The sequence below is a fragment of the Urocampus carinirostris genome, chromosome 16 (genome assembly GCF_059441175.1).
Source record: "Urocampus carinirostris isolate Australia breed hairy pipefish chromosome 16, RoL_Ucar_1.0, whole genome shotgun sequence".
Classification (NCBI taxonomy): Eukaryota; Metazoa; Chordata; class Actinopteri; order Syngnathiformes; family Syngnathidae; genus Urocampus; species Urocampus carinirostris.
The window spans coordinates 36,919,257-36,944,740 of record NC_142364.1 but is presented as its reverse complement, the minus strand read 5'-3'; the positions used below and the strand labels follow the sequence as shown (position 1 = coordinate 36,944,740).

The following is a 25,484-nucleotide window of genomic DNA, read 5'->3' as shown; positions in this document are numbered from 1 at the left end:
GCGTCGATAATGAGCATTTTAGAGTGCGAGGCACAGAAGCTAGAGGTGCTGTCCCGATTCTTCACCACAGAGACGGCACTGATCATCTTGGCACTTCCCTGTCAATTATTGCTGCATGATGTCCTTATAATGCATTATGTCAGAAAATAATAGGTATTTACCGACCGACCGAAGGTTTGGGCATGAAGAAGGAGCGGGAAATAAACTCGCATGTTGAGTGGCCACTGTACTACAACCCCTAGCAAAAAGTATGGAATCACCGGTCTTGGACAAGCCCTTACTTAGACATTTTATTTTGTAGAAAAAACTCAGATCACTAACATGAAACAATCTTAAGGTCATTCCAAAGTGCAAATTATTGGCATTCAGATACACTAAAAGAAATCAAGAAAAAAACATTGTATTAGTCAGTAAATGTTACTTTTATAGTGCAAATGCAGGGAAATAGATATGGAATCACTCCATTGTTTGGACAAAAAATGGAATCAGTGCATTTTGAGTAGAAAATAAGGACACACCCATTCAATTTACTTTCCTTAATTGGGCACGTGGCTTAGATTAAGTCTGTTCGTTAGTCAGCAGTTAAAAACAGTTCAGTTATCACACCTCGGAGGGCTCCTGGACTAAGTAGATTTGCAAAAACTGTGGCTCCAACAAGAGAGATGTCTTTTGAGACCAAAGACTGGATCGTCAAACTTGTTGAAAAAGTTAACTCTACCCGTATGGTTGCCAAAGATGTGGGCTGTTCACAGTCAGCTGAATCAAAGATTTGGACCAAGTACAAACAGCATGGTAAGGTTGTTCAAGTCAAGCGTACTGATATGCCAAGGAAAACATGTAGTCGTCAAGAATAACAACCAAAGGCCATATGTCTTGAAAACAGAAAATGCACAACAAGACAAAAGAGGAAATGGGAGGAAGTTGGAGTCAATGCATGTGACAGAACTGTGCAAAATTGCCTAAAGTAAATGGTATTTTCAAATGGGAAAGCTAAAAAAAAACTATCGAAACCAAGACTGCAATGGGCCAAGGAGAGGCGATCATGGAGTGTGGGTGACTGGATGAAGGTTATCTTCAGTGATGGGTCACAAATCTGCATTAGACATGGTGCTGATTCTGGAACTTCTGTCTGGTACTGTTCCGGTGAGATTTACAAAGAGGATTGCCTAAAGAAACCATAAAAATTCCCACAGTCCTCAATGATATGAGGCTGCATATCAGGCAGAGCCACTGGGGAGATTGATGTGGTCAAGTCTGCAATAAATGCACAAGTTTTCGTTGGCATTTTGGACAGCTTTCTTATTACTTCAATTGAAAAAAAAAAAAGATTAGGGATGATGAACTCATTTTCCAAGTTGACAATGCATCATGCCACAAGCATTCCTTAGGGAAAGATGCATCAAGTCAATGTCATGGCCTGAAAATAGCCCAGATATCAGCCCATTTGAAAACCTGAGGTGGAAACAGAAAAAAATGTCCATAGCAAGGCTGCGACCTGCAAAGTTGATCTTGCAACTGCAATCAAAGAGAATTGGCAACAGGTTAAGAATTCTGTTTGTCACTCATCTAGTGCAAGCTGCCGGGACTGCAAGCTGTCATAAAAGCCAAAGGTGGTCCAACTAAATACTAGTGATATGTCTCATCTCACTAGCTGCACCGCTTATCCTCAGTAGGGTCGCGGGGGTGCTGGAGCCCATCCTAGCAATCATCGGGCAGTGGGCAGGGGACGCCCTGAACTGGTTGCCAGCCAATCGCAGGGCACACAGGGACAGACAACTCGCTCGCTCATTCACACCTAGGGACAATTTGGACCGGCCAATCCACCTGAAATGCATGTCTCTGGAATGTGGGAGGAAACCAGAGTGCCCGGAGGAAACCCACGCAAGCATGGGGAGAACATACAAACTCCGCACAGGAAGTCCAGTAGCTGGATTTGAACCCACACAGGAGGTTCCCAAGACCTCAGAACTGTGCCGGACACGCGCTAACCACTGCGCCGCCGTGCTGCCACTAGTGATATGTTTTGTTTGTTATTACTTTGTCTGTTTTTCATGATTCCATATTTTTCCCTGTGCTTGGTCTATAAAAATAATATTGACTGACCACCACTAAGTTTTTTTATTCATTTATTTTAGTGTTTCTGAATGCCAAGGAGTTGCCTTTTGGAATGACCTCACGATTGTTTCATGTTTGTGATTAAGGAAAGGAAATTGACTGGGTGTGTCCTTATTTTCTACCCAGAATGCACTGATTCCATATTTATTCCCCTGCACTTGCTCTAAAAAATTTACTGACCATTGCAATGTGTTTTTTAAATTTATTTTATTGTTCTGAATGCCAATATCTTGCGCTTAAGAATGACCTTATGATTTTTTTTGGTTTGAACAAATTTATTGACACTAAAAACAGAAAACAATCATGACAATCTCAACAGCAATTAAGCACATTCACAATATTATATTCCAATATTACGTTTTTAACAGCAAACACAAAGTGAGGTTTGAACAAACCTTCTCGAAAATCAAACATATTCACAATTTCATTATATAACATCTTTGTTAGTGTCAATAGATCCGTCCAGGCCAAAGTCGACTTTCTTATATAGGGAATGATTTTAACCTCATTAACATATACGGCCATGCCGACAGACAACTCAGGTACGAACTTTTAGAGGACATCCAGTCGCATATGCTAGGCCGCGTCCGTCTCTCATCACAGTACTCCCCTTTATGATGAGTTGAGGGTTGTTTATTAAAATGGCTACCCCATCGTTACGGTTTTCATTCGAGCCACTCCATAATGACGGATATGGCCAAATCTCTTCCCACTGTTTATAATTTTTTAGAAAGGGGATGCAGCATTCCTGTAGTAAAAACACATCTGTTCTGATAGTTTTTAAGAACGATAAAACACTGTGAGCCTTAACCTTTGATCTCACACTTCTCACATTGATAGTAGAGAATGTAATGTTCATAATTGTTGTTAAAGTATTTAAACTAGTTAGACAAAACCGGCGGATCTGAGTCCATTCTTTGGTGATCATCGAGATCATCGAGAGTGTCACCTGTGTCAGACACATCACTTAAAAATAGTACCTCATTTTGAGACTCACCGGGGAAAACTCCGGGACCCTCTGACTCTCTGTCTGTGGTTCCAGGTCTTCCCCTTTTTTCTGGGTTAGGGGGTGAGCCAGAGGACCTATCAAGGGGTCTCTTACTTCCTTGCCCACAAAGGGTCAGATTTTTTCCCTCCCCGACTTCCTCCGTCTCAATTTCATACAGTTCCCTTGTGGGCTTATTCACCGGCAATCGGCTTTCTTCTAAATCTCTTATCTTTGTTTCTGGTTTTTTCACCACTCCCAATTTTGTCTTACTTTTACTCCTCTTTCCAGTGCCCGTATGGGTTTTTGGAGAGTCATTCGCCTTTTCGATTTGTTTGTCTTCTCCAAATCCCGGCAATGGCGTAGCAAACAAATTTGCTAATTTGAACTCTCCTTCAGGCCCTTCCTGATTAATATGTGTTTTCGGAGTGGCAGTTGCTTTTTCTATTCGTTTGTCATGTCCAAATTCAGGTATTTTATGAGAAATCGAATTAGAATTTCCAGGTTCTTCCTGTTTCAATTTTGATTCTCTGGTCTCTGCTCCAGGGGTTTTGGTAGGTACATCTGTTTTTTCAATTTGTTTGTCTTGTCCAATTTCTTTGGGCATTTCTTGATCAATTTCATTGGGTATTTCCATAACTTTATTCATTTCCTGTTCATCTTCATTGGGTAGTTCTATAACTTCATTAATTTCTTGTTCATTTTCATTTTGTATTTCCATGACTTTATTAATTTCATTGTCTTTGTTATCTTTATTCACTTCATTGTCTTTGTGACATTTATTCATTTCATTATCTATGTTGTCTGACATCATTTCATTGTCTTTGTTGTCTTTGTTAACTGCCTTTCAATTTGTTAGCAAACGAATTCGGGCAGTTTCTAAAGAGGTGATTCGTTTCTCCATAGAGATTGCATTTTCTGCTATTGATACATTCCTCAAAGGAATGTCCAATTGTTCTGCACTTTCCACAAAAAATTCGATCACATACCTCAGCCAGATGCCCATGCTCACCACATTTGCGACAGTTTCGGTTGCCCTTGATAGTGGATAAAGCCACGGTTTTCCCCCAGGAATATAGTCGACGGGATTTGTTTCAGTCCCTGAAAGCCCTGAGGATCTTGCCGTAGTTGGACTGGTACCCTCCAGGCACCAGTCCAATAGCCTTTCTCACACCTCACCTTCATAGCCTGGCCTTTTACTGAGCAGTATCTACTCAACCAATAACAGACGTCATCAGCACTGATTATTTCACTAAACATTCTAACAACGACAATCTTGTTAGCATTATCAGTCAGCTTCTCCACTGTAAATCCTGAAAACTTGGACCTCACCCTCAAAGCGATTCCAAAACTCTTGATAAAGAGCTGCCGTTTCAAAACTCACATCAAAGCCTTTGCCAGAAGTCATTTTTATGACAGCATGTACCTCCTCCTTTTTAAACATCAGAATCTTTTCAACAAACTTGTTAATAAAATCCGTCCTTGACATTCCCTCCGAAATTGCCACAACATCTTTGAGCAAGAATCTCACGCAGTTACGTCTCCGCCCGCCGGTATAATGCCCGGCCATGGCAGGACTCGGCTGCTTTACTTCTAACTATGTTAAAATGGTTAGAATTGTAAAATTAATAATTAACAATACTCTTAAAACCGACGCCAATGACAGTATAAACGCATAGAACGAGCAGTGCTAACCTGATGCGTCCACCATCAACCGCAGACTTGGCAATCATAGTTTCATGTTTGTGATCTGAGTTTTTTCCACTGAATAAAATGTCTGAGTAAGGGCTTGCCCAAGACTGGTGATTCCATACTTTTTGCTAGGGGTTTCCCAAGACTGGTGATTCTCTTCTTTTTGCTAGGGCTTGTAGTTTGGTGTAGTTGTCTTTAGCTATAAGGGCCTTTGACAATTAGAGCAAAGTAATGTCACATCAAATTGGCCACCTATGTCGTGTTTTTAAGTTTGTAGTTGCGTTGCATATTCACCACAGATTTGTAATGTATTATGTCTTCCTCAGGCCCCTTCTTATCACCTCATTTTGGAAGGCATCCTCATTTTGTGGATAATCAGACTTCTCTTCTCTAAAACATACAGGCTCCACGAGACAAATAAACTTACTGAAAAGGTGATAAAAAAACAAACACAAAACAATATATACCATCATTTAAACTTTGGCATTCATTATTTTTTTTTGCCATCCAGGAAAAAGAGGATCTCATCATAGAGTGGCAGCCTGAACCTCTTGCTCCCACTGTTTCCAAAGATTCGGCCTATATTACGTATGATGTTGTCACTGGGTAAGTATTTTACAGGCTCAGAGTTGATGCTGGAAACACCTTGTTTTTCATAATTAATCACTTGTAAGATGTTATGACAACATATCATTTTAAGAGGTTTTTCCTTTTACTTTTTCAGTGAAATACGACAACTATGCGTTCACATAAACGGTTGCATATTAGCTTTATCAACTATGGGTATTATTTTCCAAAATCTGAACCCCCCCAAAAAAATGCAAACTGTTTTGGAAATAAGCTGTTTAACCAGCTTATCTATTCAATCATTTGATATTTTTGCTTCTCTTCATTGTTTTGATTTTCTGATTGAATGAGTGAATTTATCGACAACGCATTCAAAACGTACACCGACTCAACAGTTGCCGGATAAAAGAACAACCAAGCCACTTACTTTTTAAAATGTACTTTTTACTTTGCTTTACTGTATGTGGTTATACGACCAACTTAAATTTTTCTAGCATTGTATCCCTCTAATTTTGGTCGGAGTTCAGACTTGTTTCATATCTTTAATGCCAATTTTATTCCATTAGAGTTCTGATATAGTAGTTGTTTAAGATTTCTTTTAAATATGTTCTGCAGAACATTTTCTGCAATAGCAATGTGTTTCTTCTATCATTATCATTTTATTATGAAGTATCTTTCTTGTTTAATGAAGTATGCCATTCTTTTTTTATATCACATATTGAATGACAGACCTCCAAGCCACAAAATAATCATCAATGGAAAAGAGTGCATTAACTTTGCGTCATTTAACTTCCTGGGTCTCCTTGACAATGAACGGGTAAAGGTCAGTGTTTCAACTACATTCATCTTTGTGAAACTTTCAACTACCTAATTTTGTTACTCTAGATTTCTTTTTTGGTTAAGCAAAAAAATGGTGAGTTGATCTTAGAGTACATTTTATCATTGCAGCAAAAAGCGCTGTCATCCCTGAAGAAATATGGGGTTGGAACATGTGGTCCAAGGGGCTTCTATGGAACATTTGGTAAGCCATGTTTTTTTTTAGATTTTAAGATATTCTACCAATCGCTTATAGAGTGTAGTTTTCTATTCATATAGTTTGTTTGCTGTTCAAATGTTGCATTTTTCTCCTCATAGCTAACAAAATAGTCAAGTCACATTTATTTATATAGCCCTTAATCACAAAAATGTCTCAAAGGACTGCACAGGATAACAATTACACAATTACCTGATCTTAAACCAACATGCGGGCAAGGAACAACTCAAAACCTCAGCGTGAGGAAAAAAAGAAACCTTGAGAAAGGACCTCACAAGTGGCAATCCCCCTTCCAGGATGACCAGGGTGAATATCAATTAGCAATACTATACACAAGCATAGTAAACACTAGGTAACATGTTGAAAATTTGTCCGGAAAGTGCATGACAGCAGCGACGCCCCCAGCCTGTAAACTAGTCCAAAAAATCTATGCAGCCATGACGCAGTTTCCCATCTCTGCCAGCTGGTCCATGCAGGCGTTCACATGCTTCAGGTCAAACGCTGGTCCGCTGACTCATCTCCAAATCGTCCTTCTTCGTATCACCACCAGGGAGGCAGTCGGAAAAAGACAGGACAATACAGAATATGAGGTGGGCATCAATCATACGCTTTGGAATAGAAGTGTGTCTTAAGCCTCGATTTAAAAACTTCCGTTGAGGTTGCAGATCTTATCTCAGAACGCAGGGCATTCCATAACACCGGGTGATGGAGAACGCTCTCGAGCCTGCAGACTTCTTGGCTCTCAGAGTCACAAGTAGACTGGCATTTTCCGAGCGCAGGAACATAGGGGGAAATCAAATCAGAGAGATAAGAGGGTGCAAGTCCATGCAAACATTTACCGTATTTTCCGCACTATAAGGCGCACCGGGTTATAGGGCGCACCCCGAAAAAATAGTTTTTGGTCCTATTTTTGACATATATAAGACGCACCGGATTATAAGGCGCTACAATGGGAACGTGGACAAAACAGTCAGATAGTTCAGTCCAACTTATTACCCCCTTAACATTCCGAAAGCTTGCAAAGACGCAAATACGTGTCGAGAACACGTGCGAATGCGGTGTCCGTAAGATGTCACTCAAATGCATCGTTCCATCATTCGGAAGGATAAAGTCTTGGGATTCAAGAAATGATAACCATTCCTTCGTATCTATTTTCTTTTTCGCTCGCAACTTTACTGTGCATATGACAATAAACACTTGAAATTGAGTTTAATTTAAAAATAGACACTCCTTTCCATCCATTATCTGCACCGCTTATCACAGAAACATCGAGTTCAGTCTGAAACAAGACAATATAAAACCGGGAATAGCTCACCGAAGTCATTGTGTTCATAATAATGTGCAGGCAATGTCCTCTTATATCCGTGAGGGTAGTAAATCCAGGGGAATACAATATTTACAAATACAGAATAGAAAAAAATGCTTTCTCTATGCCATCGGCCACATGCTATACGCATTCATCTTTTTCGGCCAATTGCAGGCTTTGTTTCGCTGTTTAAGCCAATGGCAGCCTGTACATTATAAAAAGGATCCGCCTCTTGACCTCCGAATAACTTTAGCCAATAGTGATCGATTCAACTGATGATTGACACATCTTTTTCGGCCAATTGCAGGCTTTGTTTGCCATTTGAGCCAATGGCAGTCTGTATATGATAAAAAGGATCCGCCTCTTGACCTCCGAATAACTTTAGCCAATAGTGATCGATTCAACTGATGATTGACACATCTTTTTTGGCCAATTGCAGGCTTTGTTTGCCGTTTGAGCCAATGGCAGTCTGTAAATGATAAGAAGGATCCGCCTCTTGACCTCCGAATAACTTTAGCCAATAGTGATCGATTCAACTGATGATTGACACATTGGTTAGCCAATGAAACGCCGGTAAATAAATCCCACCATCCACCGCGTACTACTTGGCGTTCGGGGGAAAATCGAGTCGGCGGCTGCAAGTTAGTTGGAAAACTTCATGTTGATCCATAAATAAGGCGCATTGTATTATAAGGCGCATGGTCAGCTTTTGAAAAAAATAAAGGCTTTTAGGTGCGCCTTATAGTGCGGAAAATACGGTATATGTTATTAAGAGAACCTTAAAGTCACATCTTAAGTGGACTGGGAGCCAGTGCAAGTTGGCCAATACAGGAGTAATATGCTCAAACTTTTTGGTCCTAGTCAAAAGACTAGCTGCCGCATTCTGAACCAGCTGCAAACTTTTAATGCTAGACATCGGGAGACCAGAAAGCAATACATTACATTATCAAGCCGCATGAATTAAACCTCTGCATCTGATTGGGACAGCATCAAACGAATCTTCACAACATTACGGAGGTGGTAGAAAGCTATTCTAGTAATATTTTTCACGTGTGACTGAAACGACAGATTAGGATCAAATATAACACCTAGATTTTTGACCAAGTCACTATGGGTAAAATTACATTTGTCTAGGTTCAGGGTAGTGTTTGAAAACAACTCCCAACAGTGAGCTGGACCAATAATCAACCAATAATCTGGGTTAAGGCGTAAAAAATTAAATGACATCCATCTTTGAATCTCAGTAAGGCAAGCCTCCAGATTTCTACAACTTAAATGTCCAGTTGTCTCCAGTTGCACACACAGTTGAGTGTCATCTGCATAGCAATGGAAACTAATATTATACTTGCGGATAATGTCACCAAGCGGGATCATATAAATACTAAAAAGAAAGGGGGCAAGTACAGAGCCTTGTGGAACACCACAGGGGACATTAGATTGTTTAGAGGTCAGATTGCCATAGTTAACAAATTGCATCTTGTCCGACAGGTAGGACCTAAACCACGAGAGTACAGATCCTGAGATACCAATGCGTTCCCGACGAACCAGTAATATGTTGTGGTCGACAGTATCAAAAGCAGCACTGAGATCCAGCAGCAGTAACATTGATGAGGCACCGGAATCTATTGCTAAAAGGAGATCATTGGTTACTTTAGCCAGGGCTGTCTCAGTAGAGTGATTTGCCCTAAATGCTGACTGGACAGTTTCAAAGAGGTTATTTTCTGACATGAAGTCATTTAGCTGCTGTGCAACGACCTTTTCAAGTAATTTTGCAAAAAAATGGCAGATTTGACACTGGCCTATAATTACCTAGGCTTTCTGGGTCAAGGTTAGGTCGCTTAAGCGTGGGTTTAATGACGGCAGACTTGAAAATTCTTCCCCCCCGAAGTTACAATTGTTGAACTTACAGCTTGGCTCGGGATAAACTTGTGGCTGTGTCGCAAGCTTTAATGTGGGCGCCCGCGGCTTATACATGGGTGTGGTTTTGTGTAAGAACAAAAGCGTCAAATCACTAAAAAAAATGGTGGGTGCGGCTTATAATCAGGTGCGCTCTATAGTCCGGAATTTACGGTACATAAGTTGGTGTTGACATTAAGGACCTCATAACAAGTGCTTCAAATGTTTCTAAAAACGGTAGGGGTACCAGGAGTAAATTTCAACTTACCTTCCGATATAAGAGCAACGCCTCCACCTTTTTTTCATGGTCGTGCCAAGTGCGAACTCACAAAGTTAGGGCGAGAAGCCTCATTTATCACTACAAACTCATTTGGTTTTAACCAGGTCTCACAAAGGCCAATACGGTTAAGATTGTGTTAATTAATAAGGTCGTTGACAGGTAAAGCTTTGGAGGCTAGTGATCTAATATTCAGAAGGCCAAGCTTCAGCACTGTGGACTGAGCTGAAACCTTTCGCGAGATTTGAACCTTAATGGCAACCTTAGTGGTAACCTCCACAGGATTATACTGCCGGTCACGGGTCTTGTGCCTTGCATGACGGCAGATGCAGCCCGAATTCCATACCACAGGAATATTGTTGACAGGTGGAGTAGCAGGATGACTATTGGTAGAAAATAATGTTATTTCTTCTCCCTCCTCACCTAACATGGAAGAAACAGAGGTAAGAAGCACAGAAGTCAAGTCAAGTCATTTTTATTTGTATAGCCCTTAATCACAATAAGTCTCTAAGGGCTTCACAGATTAGTACACTATGTTACACAGACTATTTTTCAGCCGACAAGAAGAGTAGGTTATTATTCATATGCAATGGAGTAGAAGTGAGTTTTAAGTTTAGATTTAAACATTTCCACTGAGGTTGCAGATCGGATCTCAGGGGGAAGAGCATTCCACAGCACCGGTGCCCGAATGGAGAACGCTATCGAACCAGCAGAACACTTCTTTGCTCTCGGGATCACCAGAAGACCGGCACTCTCAGATCGTAGGCTTCGGACCGGGACATAGGGGCAGATCCGATCTGAAAGATAAGAGGGAGCAAGTCCATGTATGATTTTGTACAATACTAGGAGAACCTTGAAGTCACATCTTTGGCTAACTGGGAGCCAGTGCAAGTTAGCCAAAATCGGTGTTATGTGATCGTACTTTTTTGTCCTAGTTAAGAGCCTCGCTGCGGCATTTTGTACTAGCTGAAGAGACTTGATTCTGGACTTCGGGAGACCGGAGAGTAGTGCATTACAGTAATCGAGACGGGAGGTAACAAATGCATGAATTATAGTTTCCGCATCAGACTGAGACAGTATTGAACGGATTTTGGCAATGTTACGAAGATGGAAGAAAGCGGTTCTAGTAATTTTCTTTACATGCATCTCAAAGGTTAGATCAGGGTCAAATATGACACCTAAATTTTTAACTGAGTCACTCTGTGTGATGTGACATTTGTCAATGTTCACAGCAGTTTTTGAGAATAAGTCACGGCATTTAGATGGACCAATGACTAACATTTCGGTCTTTTCAGAGTTAAGACGCAAGAAATTGAGTGACATCCACTCTTTTATCTCAGTGAGGCAGGCCTCCAAATTTCCACAGTTTAGTGTGGAAGATTCCTCCAACGGAAGATATAGTTGAGTGTCGTCTGCGTAGCAGTGGAAGCTGATATTGTACTTGCGAATAATGTCACCTAATGGAAGCATGTAAATGTTGAAAAGAAGGGGGCCAAGCACTGAACCCTGCGGAACACCGCAGGTAACATTAAAGGGCTCAGATGTCATTTCACCATAATTAACACAGTGCGTCCTATCTGAAAGGTAGGATCTGAACCACGAGAGGACGGTTCCTGAGAGACCAATCCATTTTTCCAACCGTTCTAGTAGGAAATTGTGGTGCACTGTGTCAAAAGCAGCACTAAGATCCAGCAGCAGCAAAAGTGATGAAGCGCCAGAATCCATTGACATTAGGAGATCATTTGTTACCTTGATCAGAACTGTCTCAGTAGAGTGGTTAGCCCTGAATCCTGATTGCATGGATTCAAAAAGGTTATTCTCGGATATGAAAGCATTCAGCTGCTGTGCCACTACTTTTTCGAGTACTTTAGAGAGAAAAGGTAGGTTTGACACAGGTCTGTAATTACTTAATATTTCTGGATCAAGGTTGGGTCGTTTCAGTGTGGCTTTAATAACGGCGGACTTAAAAGCTGCTGGAACTACACCTGAGGAGAGTAATATGTTTATAATATTTAGAACTGAAGGTCCAAGGACGCCAAAAAGACTTTTAATAAGTGAACCTGGGAGCAGGTCGAACTGGCAAGTTGTCGGTTTGGCCGCATTTACCACCTGTTTGAGATCATCAAGTGACAGTTCACTAAAACCGGCCATTTTCCCAAGGCAGCCACCCTGTCGTGCATCTGTAAATTTCAGTCCTTTAATATGTGCGGTATTAATAATTTCTTTAGCAATTTCTTCCTGTATGCATTGAATCTGCTTAGTAAAGAAGACCATTAAGTCCTGAGCAGAGTGTGTCGAACTATCTGCGATAGTCTGTTGCCTTGTAAGCGATGCTACAGTGTCAAAAAGGGCTTTGGGGTTGTTCTTTTGAGACGCAATCACCTTCGAAAGGTAGGCCGATTTTGCAGAGGCAAGGGCCGCTTTATACTTTAACAAGCTGTCACACAGGTTTGATGGAAAACCTCAAGCTTGGTAGCGCGCCATTTTCTTTCCAATTTCCTGCATTCTTGTTTAAGGGTTCTAGTTTCATCAGTAAACCAAGGCGTGCGTCTTTTAGGACGTGATTTTAGTTTTATGGGCGCTATTGAATCCAGCACACTAGTCAGGGTGGTATTGAACTCATTCATGAGTGAGTCAATCGAGCCATTGTATGTAGGAAAGGACGCAACTGCTCCAGGAAGGAGTTCAAAGAGCTCAGAAACTGTGCCAGTGCTTATATTGCGTCCGCTAAATACTTCAGCTTTTTTAACACTACTCTTAGCTAGCACCTCAAATGTAACTAAATAATGATCCGAGATAACGGTAGTACACGGTAACACCATAATGTTTGAGGTTAAAACTCCTCGAGTCAGAATCAAGTCTAGCGTGTTCCCATTTTTATGGGTTGGCAAATCAACCAGTTGATTAAAGCCAAATGCATCAATTAGAGACCTAAACGCAATAGTAAGTGAATTGAGTGGGGAGTTCATATGAATGTTAAAGTCTCCCATAATTATAATTTTGTCTGCATAGGTTACTAGTTCAGACAAAAGTTCAGCAAATTCGTCTAAGAAAGTTGTGTATGGCCCAGGTGCACGATAGATAGTTATTACATAAATTGACAATAGAGAGGACCGCATCACAAGAGCCTCAAACGCCTTGTAATTATTAGAGGTACGTGGATTAAATTTGAGCGATTTTTCAGAAATTAGCGCAACACCACCACCCCTTTTCAACGTGCGTGCTATATGGCTACTCTCGTAGTCTGGGGGAGAAGCATAATTTAGCGCTAAGTACTCATCCGGGCGTAACCAAGTTTCACACAGACCCATACAGTTAAGTTTATAATCACGAATAATGTTATCAACAAGTAAAGCTTTTGGAGCAAGCGATCTAATGTTTAACAGACCAAATTTCAGCTTTGCTGAATCATTTGACTTAGCTGAACTCTTTGTAGTCTTTGTCGAAATCTTCAAAAGCTGCCGCTCTTGTGGCTTTTCGTGTGGGTTGTCCGGCGAGGGATGAATGGTGGAATTAGTTACATCCTTCCTCGCGTCCATCTTGCTGCTTAGACTTCGCACGCTTCACACATCTACCTGCACGGCAACCACGCTTCTGTTTTCTGTCCTTACGGCGCCGTTGACGTCGTTTATTAAGCGGAATAGCCGTCCACAAGGATGCCGGGTCTCTTTGAAGTTCGCTCGGTATATCATAGGCAGTATAAAAAGTGCCCGAAAAGTCGAAATTTAGACGCCCACCCAACCGAATAAGTTCGTCCCTACTGTAAGTATTTTTGGCCACACATGTGTCCAAAAGTGAAAGCAAAAAAGACAAGAGAACGGCAATAAATAGAAGACTAGCTGGAGAACGAGCCGCAAGCATGTATCCATGCGCCGCCATGTTCAGTGTTCAGAAGAAGATGCTATAGAAGAGTACAGATCAGGGTGTGTGGTGCAGTCAATGGAACGCTCTTAACTACAAAAACTATGTGAATTGCATGAATCTAGCATAGCGCTAGTTAGCTCTAGCGTTAGACTCCACACCCGTGGTTACAGGTTCACTAATCACCTGTTACCTGGCCTGCACTAGTGTACCCTGTCGTGGAAAGCTTAAACAGTAATCTATATTTTTCGAAAGAGTGAGAGCACTTTCCCAGTTAGGGTGAAGGCCGTTTCTTCTCAGCAGGTCAGGTCGTCCCCAGAAAGCAGGCCAGTTAAACAAACCTAAATCCCTGCTGACTACAAAAACTTGCCAGCCACCGGTTTAGCGAGACTAGTCTGCTAACCTCTCATCATTGCCTCTCGCAGGCAAGGGGCCAGAGACAATTACTCGATGCTGACACATCTTGCTGGCGAGATTACAGGTCCTAGCAATAATTTTCTTTGTAATCTCAGATTGCCTCATTTTAGTATCATTAGAGCCGACGTGAATGACTATATCGGTGTAGCCAGCCCTGTCATGGTGTCTAGATTTGCATGTCAGCTCCCTCAAATTAGCCTCAACGTCGGGTGCTCTGGCTCCAGAAATACACATAACCGTGGCTGGGGTGCTAAGCTTTATGTTACGGGTTATGGAGTCACCTATAACTAGGGTGCGGGAGCCAGTAGACCGGGGTGGAGTGGGACTAGCTAGGGGGCTGAACTTGTTATGTGTCTGAATTGGCTCACCGCGATTAGCATGCCGTTTAGGGCTAGTGCTAACCGGACTAGCAGGTTCGCTACAACCCACGCTAGCAGTGGTGTCCGAGGCACCTAACATTTTCCTTTTAAACTGCTCTAGCTCACGGACACGTCCCTCTTGAAGGGCTACTTGCCTACGGAAGCAGGAGCAACCTTTACAACAACCCATACTCACTTGTGAGCACTCGGATGCCGAAACAGCGTCCTAGCAGCAGTGGGAGGGGTTGCCCTTCACCAGCGATCGGCAGCAGCGCGACTGTAAAACAATTTTGCGCGGCACTTACCTTGCACCAATCTTCCGAGATACTTACCTGAAACTTTTCAACTGTTCGAGATAAAGAATCTTTTTTCGTACTAAAGCTTTGCCAGGGCAAGCATAAAAATGTGTTTTGAATGGCAGATTAAAAAGCTTGCAGGGAATCGAGTGACTTGAATTTCACACTTTTTAATCAAACAAAGTGGTGAACAACCTATCATCAGACCATTCACATTTTTATGTTGATTTTGGCATGATATGTTCAGATTATTTAAACACTTAGAAAAGGTCAAGTCATGTTTATTTCTATAAACTCTATGTGCCTCTTCGACACTGAGAATTCCAAGCACGTTAAAACTCCGGCAAAGTTTACCTTTATCCTAAGTTTGCCTTTAATCTCAGTTTGACTTTAGCCAAAGTTGTTTTTGTTTCTAGTCAAAAGCTTGTTTACTGTTGGTTAAGTAGACAAAAGTCCCGTAATCCAAACTGTGCCAGGGTTTTTACTTTTTAGGCCTGTAAACCTCTGCTCCTTGACCCATCATTAGTATTCAGACCCGACCATCGAGTGTTGAGCCCAAACAGCAACAAAGGCTCATTACTGCGTTTTAAGCAGCGTGTCGTTTCCTTCTATTTATTTTGTTAACCTTGTAACATACTTTAAGACTTATTACACATATTAGCTTTAACATGTTTGTTAATGATTGTAAATAAAAATGTTTGTTTGTATTTATGGTTATTAAGTTGTCGGGCTTTTCAGGTCTTATTATTAGCCTCGTTTTGTTAACTTTAACATTTTGTTTAATGTTCCTCCTATTTGTGAAATGCTGTGTAGAAGTTAGTCACTACGCACCTTTGTTTTGACATTAAAGATTGGTTAAAGCAGCAGTTAAAATCTGAAGAAAATACGATGTGATAATTACCATGACAACTATCAATATCGACTAATAAGAATATTTATATCGGATAACAATTGTTGTCATATCGCCCAGGCCTACTGTGACATCATATCTTGTCATTTTCATGTATAACGAAAAAATATTCTACATAAAAAATAAAACACAGAAGTTTTATTTACGTAAATCTTTAAAATACTTTTTTTTTATTCAGATGTTCACCTGGAGCTGGAAAGTCGGCTTGCCAACTTCATGAAAACAGAGGAAGCTATCATCTATTCGTATGGCTTTGCTACTATTGCCAGTGCAATTCCTGCTTATGCTAAAAGGGGAGACATCATTTTTGTGTAAGAACCACCTCTGCAAATCATACCTGAAAATGTATTACTGAGTAAATAATACATAACGATTTATCGTATTGTCTTTTTGTGGGGAAAACCCCCTCATGCATAATGATTTCATTACAAATTGCAAGGTTTTGAAACACTATTTGAATCTTTACTCCGTGCTTTTGCATTATTTGAAAGTGCATCTTAAAGGAATTATCCTTAAATGAATTCATATTTTGTATTTATATTTAGAGATGAGGCAGCATGCTTTTCCATCCAAAAAGGTCTGCAAGCTTCCCGCAGCATAATTAAATACTTCAAACACAATGACATGGATGACTTGGAGAGGCTTCTACAGGAACAAGCTTTAGAAGACGAGCAGGTTGGTAAATTAATCTAGTGAAGGGCCCCAAAAAAATCCTCACCATTTTAAAAAACATATTCACTCTCGATTTTGTCACAATTCTTTGTTCATGTTTTTTTTCTATTTTTTTACCTATTGACCATACTGGGACTTTGTGTGTAACATTCATTCCGTTTGTCCCCGTAATCCATCGGTTGGCGCTTATCTGATAACTACTATTGTTTTTGCTTTGGCAAATACACGACTGTGACTTATTTGTTGCATTACAGTTTGCCGACTGGCTCATTATAATTTCCCTTCTTTCAGTTTTTTTGTCATTATTCCCACAGGTTTAATAAAAGCTAAAATGATCCCAAAAATATGTACGCTAGTTAAAAAGACAGAGAGGGAGATTGTTCAGTGTAGCTGTTACAAACTATTTATTTGTCATCATAATTTTACTCCAAGTATAATGAACTTGCTTGTGTTATTTGCATTTTAGATCTTTTAGCAGTTTTCTTCTTCTGTATGACTTTGTTTTTTGACTGATTTATATATATATATATATATATATATATATATATATATATATATATATATTAAATATACACATACATACAGTACTGTTCAAAATAATACCGGTGCAATGTGACTAACCAGAATATCTCATAACGTCTTTATTGTTACATGCCAAAGTAGTTCACGAGGTAAAGCGCTCGTCTTGGTCCCAGCTCCTCCGTGTTATATGTCGAAGTGTCTTTGGGCAAGACACTGAATAAGCAGGTAGTTAGTTGCCTTGCATGGCTGACCTTGCTATCGTTATGTGAGTGTGTGTGAATGGGTAATAGTGAAGCACATTGTAAAGCTCTTTGGGAGGTTCTCATTGACTTGATAAGTGCTATATAAATTCAGACCAAATTCATTTACCAGTAGGTGCAGTACATTCTCAAAGAACAAACAAAGACCCAGGTTACACAATTGGCTTCATTCATAATTGGCATGCTCCATATGTATATATATATAGATATATATAGATATATAAATATATATATATATAGATATATAAATTATATATATATACAGCAGACCTGGGCAAATTACGGCCCGCGGGCCCTTTGTACGTCCCTGTCCGGCCCGCGTAAGACCAATCATAAACACCATAAATTAAACAATTTTTTAAAACTTTTATTTTGAAATTTTATTTTGACTACATATACACGCGCGTATACACTTGAGTGAGTGAAGGTGATACCGTTCGCCAGGGTACCCTCAAGATGTCGGCACACCCCAAGAAAAGAAAAGTTAACGAATGCCGTATTTTCAACAAGACATGGACTGCCAAATATTTCTTTACAGAAATTAAAGGTAAAGCAGTGTGCTTAGTCTGTGGTACACAGGTTGCTGTGTTTAAAGAATATAATTTGAATCGCCACTACACGACCAAGCATGAAGATGAATACAGAAACCTGTCTGGTGAAGAGCGTGCAAGGGAGTCTGATGCATTGCTTGCAAAACTACAAACCCAACAAGGTTTTTTCACTAAACTTCACACTTCCAGAGATGCAGCCGTCAGGACAAGTTATGTAATTTCTCATAAAATCGCCAGAAAAAGTAAGGCATTTTCCGACATAGAGTTTATTAAGGAGTGTTTATTGGACTCTGCTGAGCTGATGTGCCCAGAAAAAAAGGGCGCGTTTGAGAACGTTTCACTCTCCCGACGCACTGTAACGAGGACATCGCGGGAAATTTAGAGCTTCAGCTGAAGAAAAGAGCGGCCGACTTTGACTTTTTTTCTCTGGCTTTGGATGAGAGCTGCGATGTACGTGACACCGCCCAGCTGCTGCTCATCTTCTTACGTGGGATAACCGCAGACTTTCAAATCACGGAGGAGTTGGCAGCCATGCAGTCAATAAACGGGACAACCACAGGTAATGACTTGTTCAGAGAGGTAAATGCATGTATGGACATGTTAGGACTGAAATGGAACAAGCTTGCAGGTGTGACAACAGATGGTTGTCCAAATCTTGTCGGGAAAAATGTTGGACTTTTAAAGAGAATGCAGGATAAAGTGACAGAAATGAACCCTGATCAGAAATTGACATTTTTGCATTGTATCATACATCAGGAAGTGTTGTGTAAGACAGTGTTAAAAATGAAACATGTTGTTAATTCTGTCACTAAAATAGTTAACTTCATCAGAGCGAGAGCTTTAAATCACAGACAGTTTGTTGCTTTGTTGGAGGAAAATGAGGCTGAACATGGTGACATAAGCTATCACTGCACTGTTAGGTGGCTCAGCCTTGGCAAAATTCTGAAAAGTGTCTGGGACCTGAGAGACCAGATTCAGGAGTTCTGTGTTCAGAAAGGTCATGACGTCTCAGAACTTTCAGATGAAGACTGGTTGGCAGACCTCGGATTCACTGTGGATGTGACTGCACTAATGAACGAACCTAATGTCAAACTGCAGAGCAAGGGCCTTTTTGTGCATGAGATGTACAGTGCAGTGAAGGCTTTTATGAGAAAACTGCAGCTTCTCTCAAGCCAAGTGAAGGACAACATTCTGACCCACTTGCCAACACTTAAGGAAGCCAAAAGATCAGGCGATCACCTCCAAAAGTACTCAACCATGTTAGAAACATTGCATGCAGAGTTTTCAAGGCGATTTCAAGATTTCAAAACTCTTGAGAGTGAAATGCACATGGTCTCTTCTCCCTTCAACTGCAGTGTGGATGATGCGCCAAGTGAAGTGCAGATGGAACTCATAGATCTGCAGTCTGACACACTTCTGGCAGATCACTTCAAGTCAGTCTCACTGCTGGATTTTTACTCCTCCCTCAAAGAGGAGAACTTTCCACACCTGAGGAAGCATGCTCAGAGGATCCTAGTCCTCTTTGGATCTACCTATCATTGTGAACAGACATTCTCAGTTATGAAGTTTAATAAATCCAAACATGGATCCTCTATGACTGATGACCACCTCTCAGCTGTCCTTCGCATAGCCACTTCAGACATTCCGCCAGATTTCAATGCTGTTCAAGCCCAGAACAGACTGGATTATTCTCACTGAAGAGGTAACATGAGGTGGAGAACATTACAAGTTATTGTTTGTGGAAATTAACAAGTTAAAAATAAATTGCACTGGTTCAATGATTGTTTTTCTTATTTAACCAATACACCACAATTTCACATAGCCTAATATAAATATTTACAGAGTGCTATATTCTTCTGATTATCAGCATCAGCTATTCAAAATATTTAATTTGAGCATTTTACAATGAAAGAAAGTTGGTGGCCCTCTGACACAATTCAGGTTTCTCATGCGGCCCCTGATAAAAATCAATTGCCCACCCTTGATATACAGTGTTCTCGTTTGCCCGCGTCCCTGCGTCCTAGACGCATCAATTTTGCTGGGGACGCTTAGTCTCTTTTTAGAGAACCGGCTTTTTCGGCTCAACTCATTAAAGAGAGCCGTCTCACAAACGGCTCACTTGCTTTGATGCATTACATTACGAATTATTATGTTGTATAAAGAAGTTAAGAAAAAAAGGAAGTATAAAAGGAGAAAATGAAAATAAGACAGGTTTGTGGTTATCCCTTTAATCAGTATATTACCAACAATAATTTGATGCAGAAAATGAATTAATAATTTGATGATTAAAACTGAATGAATATATAGATTTTTATTATATATTTGTCACCGATTTACAATTTCAACATCGATAACACTAAATTTTGGGGACCCATAGATCTCTGTTGGGACCCATAGAGTTTTGAGCATGCGAGTCCCCGGGACCCATCACATTTCAGAGGTAGAATGAACACTGTATATATATATATATATATATATATATATATATACCATAAATTCTGGACTTTAGAGCGCACCTGATTACACCACATTTTAAGAGGATAACCTCTTTTGTACTTACACAAGGCGCACCCGTATATAAGCCGCATGCGCCCACATTAAAACATGTAACACAATCACAAATTTAACCCAAACCCGACTTTGAGTCCCGCGATTGTAACTGAATATAAAGAACACAGTCCAAAAACCACAGCCGGCAAAATGAACGGATAATGATACCGGTACTTAAGGTTTGATGCAGACCTGCAGAGTCCGGGTCCCGTTGAAAATAATCCAAGGGAAAAAAAAAATATCTTTCCAAAGGTAAGGGTGGGAAAATTATATATCCTCTATTGTCCGCTGCGTCCACAAACACGTCTCACCTTTACTCCACTTCCGTCAGCCCCCGTTGTTTTCGACCCTTCTTTTTTATTCGCTTGTGGAAAACATATCAGAATAAGTCTCTGGAATAAATACATTACAAAAATATACAGTTGCAAATACATATTATACATGGTTACACATATTTACAAAGAAAGACGGTACACCGAGAGTTTTCAAAGCTTCAATAATAATATTATAACTTTCATCCCAAACCGTGCCTGTGAAGGGTAACAAAACGCTACTAGCAACACGCTCGCAACATAGGAAACGGCTCTGTTAAAAAAATATACGGTACTTGTAGTAATCACGGTAAACCGTTCTCATCTTCCTCCTTATAACTGACGTCATCAAAGTCGTCTTCCCCAGTATGGGAAAGAGACTATGTCATATAGACGTTGTCCCACGCTCCCTTTTTCAAATTATACACACACACACAAACATTTATACACACCCCTTTGAACTATTTTCCCATTTGCACAGCTTTCGAAGTGTGTCAATTATGAATGAATGCTGGGTCTTTGTTTTCTGAGAATCTACTGCACCTACAGGTAACTTGTTTGGCATGTAACAATAAAAAATATACTAAACCCTGGGATATTCTGGTTATTCACATTGCGCTGGTATTATTTTAAACAGCACTGTGTGTGCGTGCGAGTGCGTGAGCGTGCGCGTGTGTACATACATTATATATATAATATAATATATATATATATATATATATATATATATATATATATCAGTGTTCTCGTTTGCCCGCGTCCTAGACGCATCATTTTTGCTGGGGATGCATAGTCTCAAATCAACGTGCGTCCCTGGGACGCAACCTTTTTGCCACAAAATTGTCATTATTACCCCAATACTTTTTTTAACAAAGATTTACTGCACTCCAAACTTTTCTTCAGCCAAATCCGCCATTGTTGTTTTGGTCTCGCGGTTCAAGTTTTCGTCTGCACGCCGATCTCGGCCAACGAGATCTCGTTGTGTAGTGGAAGGAAGTCCGTCTTTTTTTAGAGAACCGGCTTATTTGGCTCAACTCATTAAAAAGAGCCGGCTCTCAAACGGCTCACTTGCTTTGATGATTGATATTACGAATTATCTTCTATAAAGAAGTTAAAAAAAAAAAGAAGTATAAAAGGAGAAAATTTAAAAAAGACAGGTTTTTGGTTATCCCTTTAATCGGTATTTTACCAACAATAATTAGATGCAGAAAATGAATTAATAATTTGATGATTTAAACTGAATGAATATATAGATTTATATTATATATTTATCGCCGATTTACGAATTCAACCTCGATAACACCAAATTTTGGGGACCAATAGATCTCTGTTGGGACCCATAGATTTTTGAACATGCGAGACCCACCACTTTTCAGAGGTAAAATTAACACTGATATATATATATATAAGAATATAAGTACTTAAAATGTGCAACTTTTATTTTACTATTGGGTTTAATATTTTTATTGTACTTATTGTATTGAGCAAGCCTGTACAAAACACAAGTCTTTCACATTTTGGATTTCGGCCCAAAATCTTCCTTTTGGTGCATCCCTATTTTTTGTTATTAAATGTGGGTCAAAGCCATCAAATAATTTAGCTGTGGCCTATACTGAGAACAAAAGATATTTCTTCTTAGTTTTGGGGTTTCGGACATTGTTAGCACTGCTAACATTGCTCGAATGTGTATATTTTGCACAAGCTATTTTTCTATTTACAATGGTCATTACAAAGGAAGTGTGTTGCGGTCCTACTGTCTCTCCATTCTGCTTATATATTATTATAATAACAAAGAAGCTGTATAAGTTGTCACAAGGTTATTTTCCTGATGGTTATAATGAGATTGAGAAACTATTATTTGTTTTTATCAAAATGTTTATATTTGTCATAACGTAGTTCTGAGGAAAATTACTGCCCGTTTCATTTGCAGAACCCTCGTAAGGCTCGAGTGATTCGCAGATTCATTGTAGTAGAGGGACTGTACATCAACTCAGCTGACATCTGTCCTCTTCCTGAGCTGGTAATTGAAATTTTGTGAGAAATTCCATATTGAATGACCCACTTTTTGGAGGTAGCAAACTTTCTACGGTGCAGGTCACTGTAAAATCACATTACTGTTCAAAGAATCATATCACAAATCACAATTAATATGAAAATGCTTAAAATTTGGGAGCGGGATTATAAAAATGTGTTACTCTCTGCCTCCATCTCCTTACTTAAAGTCATGAATGCAGCCTAAGGCAGCATATTCATGATGGCTGTGCAACTACATGCATTTCTTAGACCGATCATATATATATCTGTAAACAATTCTGATGCTCATCGAGAGAAGTTAGTCCATGTTTTAGCAAACTTCATTATTATAATAAAACACAGGAGCAAAACTGGAGGTTTAAAACTACTTTATTTAATATATTAAACGGGTAGATATTTCAACTTTGTTACCCACAAATTTAGTAGTCAATCCGTGCATCAGAATTGAACAGCAGTGGATGTTATCCATCAAATAGGCTTCTGTTCTTTATCTGTACAATCGGCATCAATGTCAGGTCGCTGAACTCTCCTTTTACCATAAAATAATCTAAATGAAATGATATGCATTTATATAGCGCTTTTCAAGTCAATGACTTCCCAAAGCGCTTTACAATGTGCTCCACATTTCCCAATAAGACGCTAACCTGCTTATTGGGGGTATTAGGGGTTCAGTGTCTTACCCAAGGACACTTCGACATGTAACACGGACAAGCCGGAATTCAAACTGGAATCCCTTGATCCCAAGACGAGCGCTCTACCTCCTGAGTTACTGCCGCCCTCATCAAGGAACGATAACAGGAAAATTCGATTTGGTCCATTACTGCAGAAACCACCAATAAAAACAGTACAAGAAGAGACGTCTGCATTGCAATTTACCACCATTATCAGTATTGTTACCTTGGTCACAGTCAACTTATGCTCTTATATATTATTAAGCCTCTCTGTGTCCATTTTGCTCTGCATTAAAAACACTGTCTTACATTTAATTTCCAGAAAATAACACCTAACTTGGTTGTACAGATAAGTTTCTGATGAATGAGTGTGTTCCTGTAAAATGGACCGTATAATAGTTTTTTTTGTTTATGTTTTTCAAAGCAAAATATCAACATACTGGCACAGAACCCCAGTTGGTGCCAGGAGTTGCTTTTTTTGCACTCTTCAAGGCAAACCAGTCTTTTTACATATTACACCACGTGCTATCATTTATATTAGTGATATATTTTTGTTGGAATTTCATTTTTTGTCATTCAGGTTAAACTAAAATACAAGTACAAGGTGCGGATTTTCCTAGAGGAGAGCATGTCTTTCGGTGTGTTAGGAGAGCATGGCCGAGGTGTTACAGAGCACTTCGGAGTAAATGTAAGTTCACAAAAGGTTAATGCAACTAACGAATCTCTTACGGATTATTTGATATGTTCCAAGGGGGATTGATGATGTACTTGTGTTGGATGTATTTGCAGATAGAAGACATTGACCTGATTAGTGCTAACATGGAGAATTCTGTGGCCTCCATTGGAGGATTTTGCTGTGGACGCTCATTTGTTATAGACCATCAGGTAACAACTCCAGTAATAAACTTGAATGAAAAATGTTATTGGCTGTTCAACAAATAATTACCTGTAAATATTTCTGTAAAACTGTTTAATTCTCGCAATACCAAGGCATCGATCCTTCAGTGAGCACAAGAAGCCTACCTCATGCCTTAATGCTACAAACATGCCAAACACAATCAGATTCTTAGGGCGGTGCCTTTGAGTTTGGTACCAAGCGATTTCACCAGATATTCCTTAAATTGGCTCAGAAAAGTGTTAATGCCGTGCGTCAGCATGCGGCTCTTTAGCGTCACTTAGTGGCTCCTTGTTACTTTTGCAAAATACGTTTCAAAGTAGTATAAGATGAGTGAGAGAAATGTACAGTATAGATATTTATAATATGGTTTCTTTCGGATGACAACCATGACACAATCATTTTAGAAGTTTTCCAATCCTGTAAAATTGTTGAGAAATATAGAAATATAAAATGTTAACACTCCCGTCAACGAAGATTTGCGTCAAAGCCTGCGACAAATCAGCGGGGCAAGACCTCAGGCAGTTGGCAATTGTAAAAAAATGTTGGTTTGTGATGGGCCATGGGACCAAAATGTCAAAAGAGGTAATCTGCTGAGGAGAACTGAAAACAAAGTTCTTTAACCTAATAATTTGCATTCATTGACAATGTGTAAGGATTTCCTTAATGTTTGCTCTGTAGAAAGAAGTGCAAATAACAAAAAGACTTACGTGGAAAGACTTATCCAGGGAAGGCATTCTATATTTGCAGCCAAGTACCAGTGGGAAGCTTCACATTTAGAAAATCTATAGTTGCACAAAACAGAATTAAGAAGTGGATTGCATCTTCATACTTCCTTCCCCCGGAGGTTTTGCTGCAACTTGGGAGATAATAAAGCGTGGAAAACGGTTTAGAGATGGTGACCACATGAATGTGTATTTCATCTGCACATTGAAACACTTATTTGCAGAGTCCAAGAACATAACAGTGATAAGACATACAATCCAAAATACGCCTTTCTCTGCTAAGACAGTCAAGGTAAAGGCCATAAACTGGCAGACAACACCAATCAGCAAATCAAGATAAAAAAATAGATAGATAGATATATACTTTATTCATCCCCGTAGGGAAATTCACATTTCCAGCAGTCTCCTTTGTTGTTTATTAACAGATTAACAGGATGCCCTCGGGGTTCTTTGTTGTAGTTTAGCCACCGCGAAGTGGATGACGTCACACGCAAGTCCAAAAGTTCGACGTCCCTGCAGCAGATGGAAATCTTTCTGCCCAGGGATACACCACCTCGTGTTAGGGAGTCCACCCCCTTT

General features: G+C 39.9%; 1 protein-coding gene across 1 annotated transcript in view; it reads left to right on the top strand.

Moving 5' to 3' along the window:
• sptlc1 (serine palmitoyltransferase, long chain base subunit 1) overlaps positions 1-25,484 on the top strand; it is a 48,148-nt gene that overhangs the window by 6,124 nt on the left and 16,540 nt on the right. Inside the window, exons 2-10 of the mRNA XM_088355666.1 lie at positions 5,119-5,226; positions 5,304-5,398; positions 6,089-6,182; positions 6,308-6,380; positions 15,893-16,025; positions 16,260-16,389; positions 22,511-22,600; positions 23,866-23,973; positions 24,075-24,170. Coding sequence (XP_088211792.1) covers positions 5,119-5,226; positions 5,304-5,398; positions 6,089-6,182; positions 6,308-6,380; positions 15,893-16,025; positions 16,260-16,389; positions 22,511-22,600; positions 23,866-23,973; positions 24,075-24,170 — 927 coding nt within the window. The remainder of the gene's footprint in view (positions 1-5,118; positions 5,227-5,303; positions 5,399-6,088; positions 6,183-6,307; positions 6,381-15,892; positions 16,026-16,259; positions 16,390-22,510; positions 22,601-23,865; positions 23,974-24,074; positions 24,171-25,484) is intronic.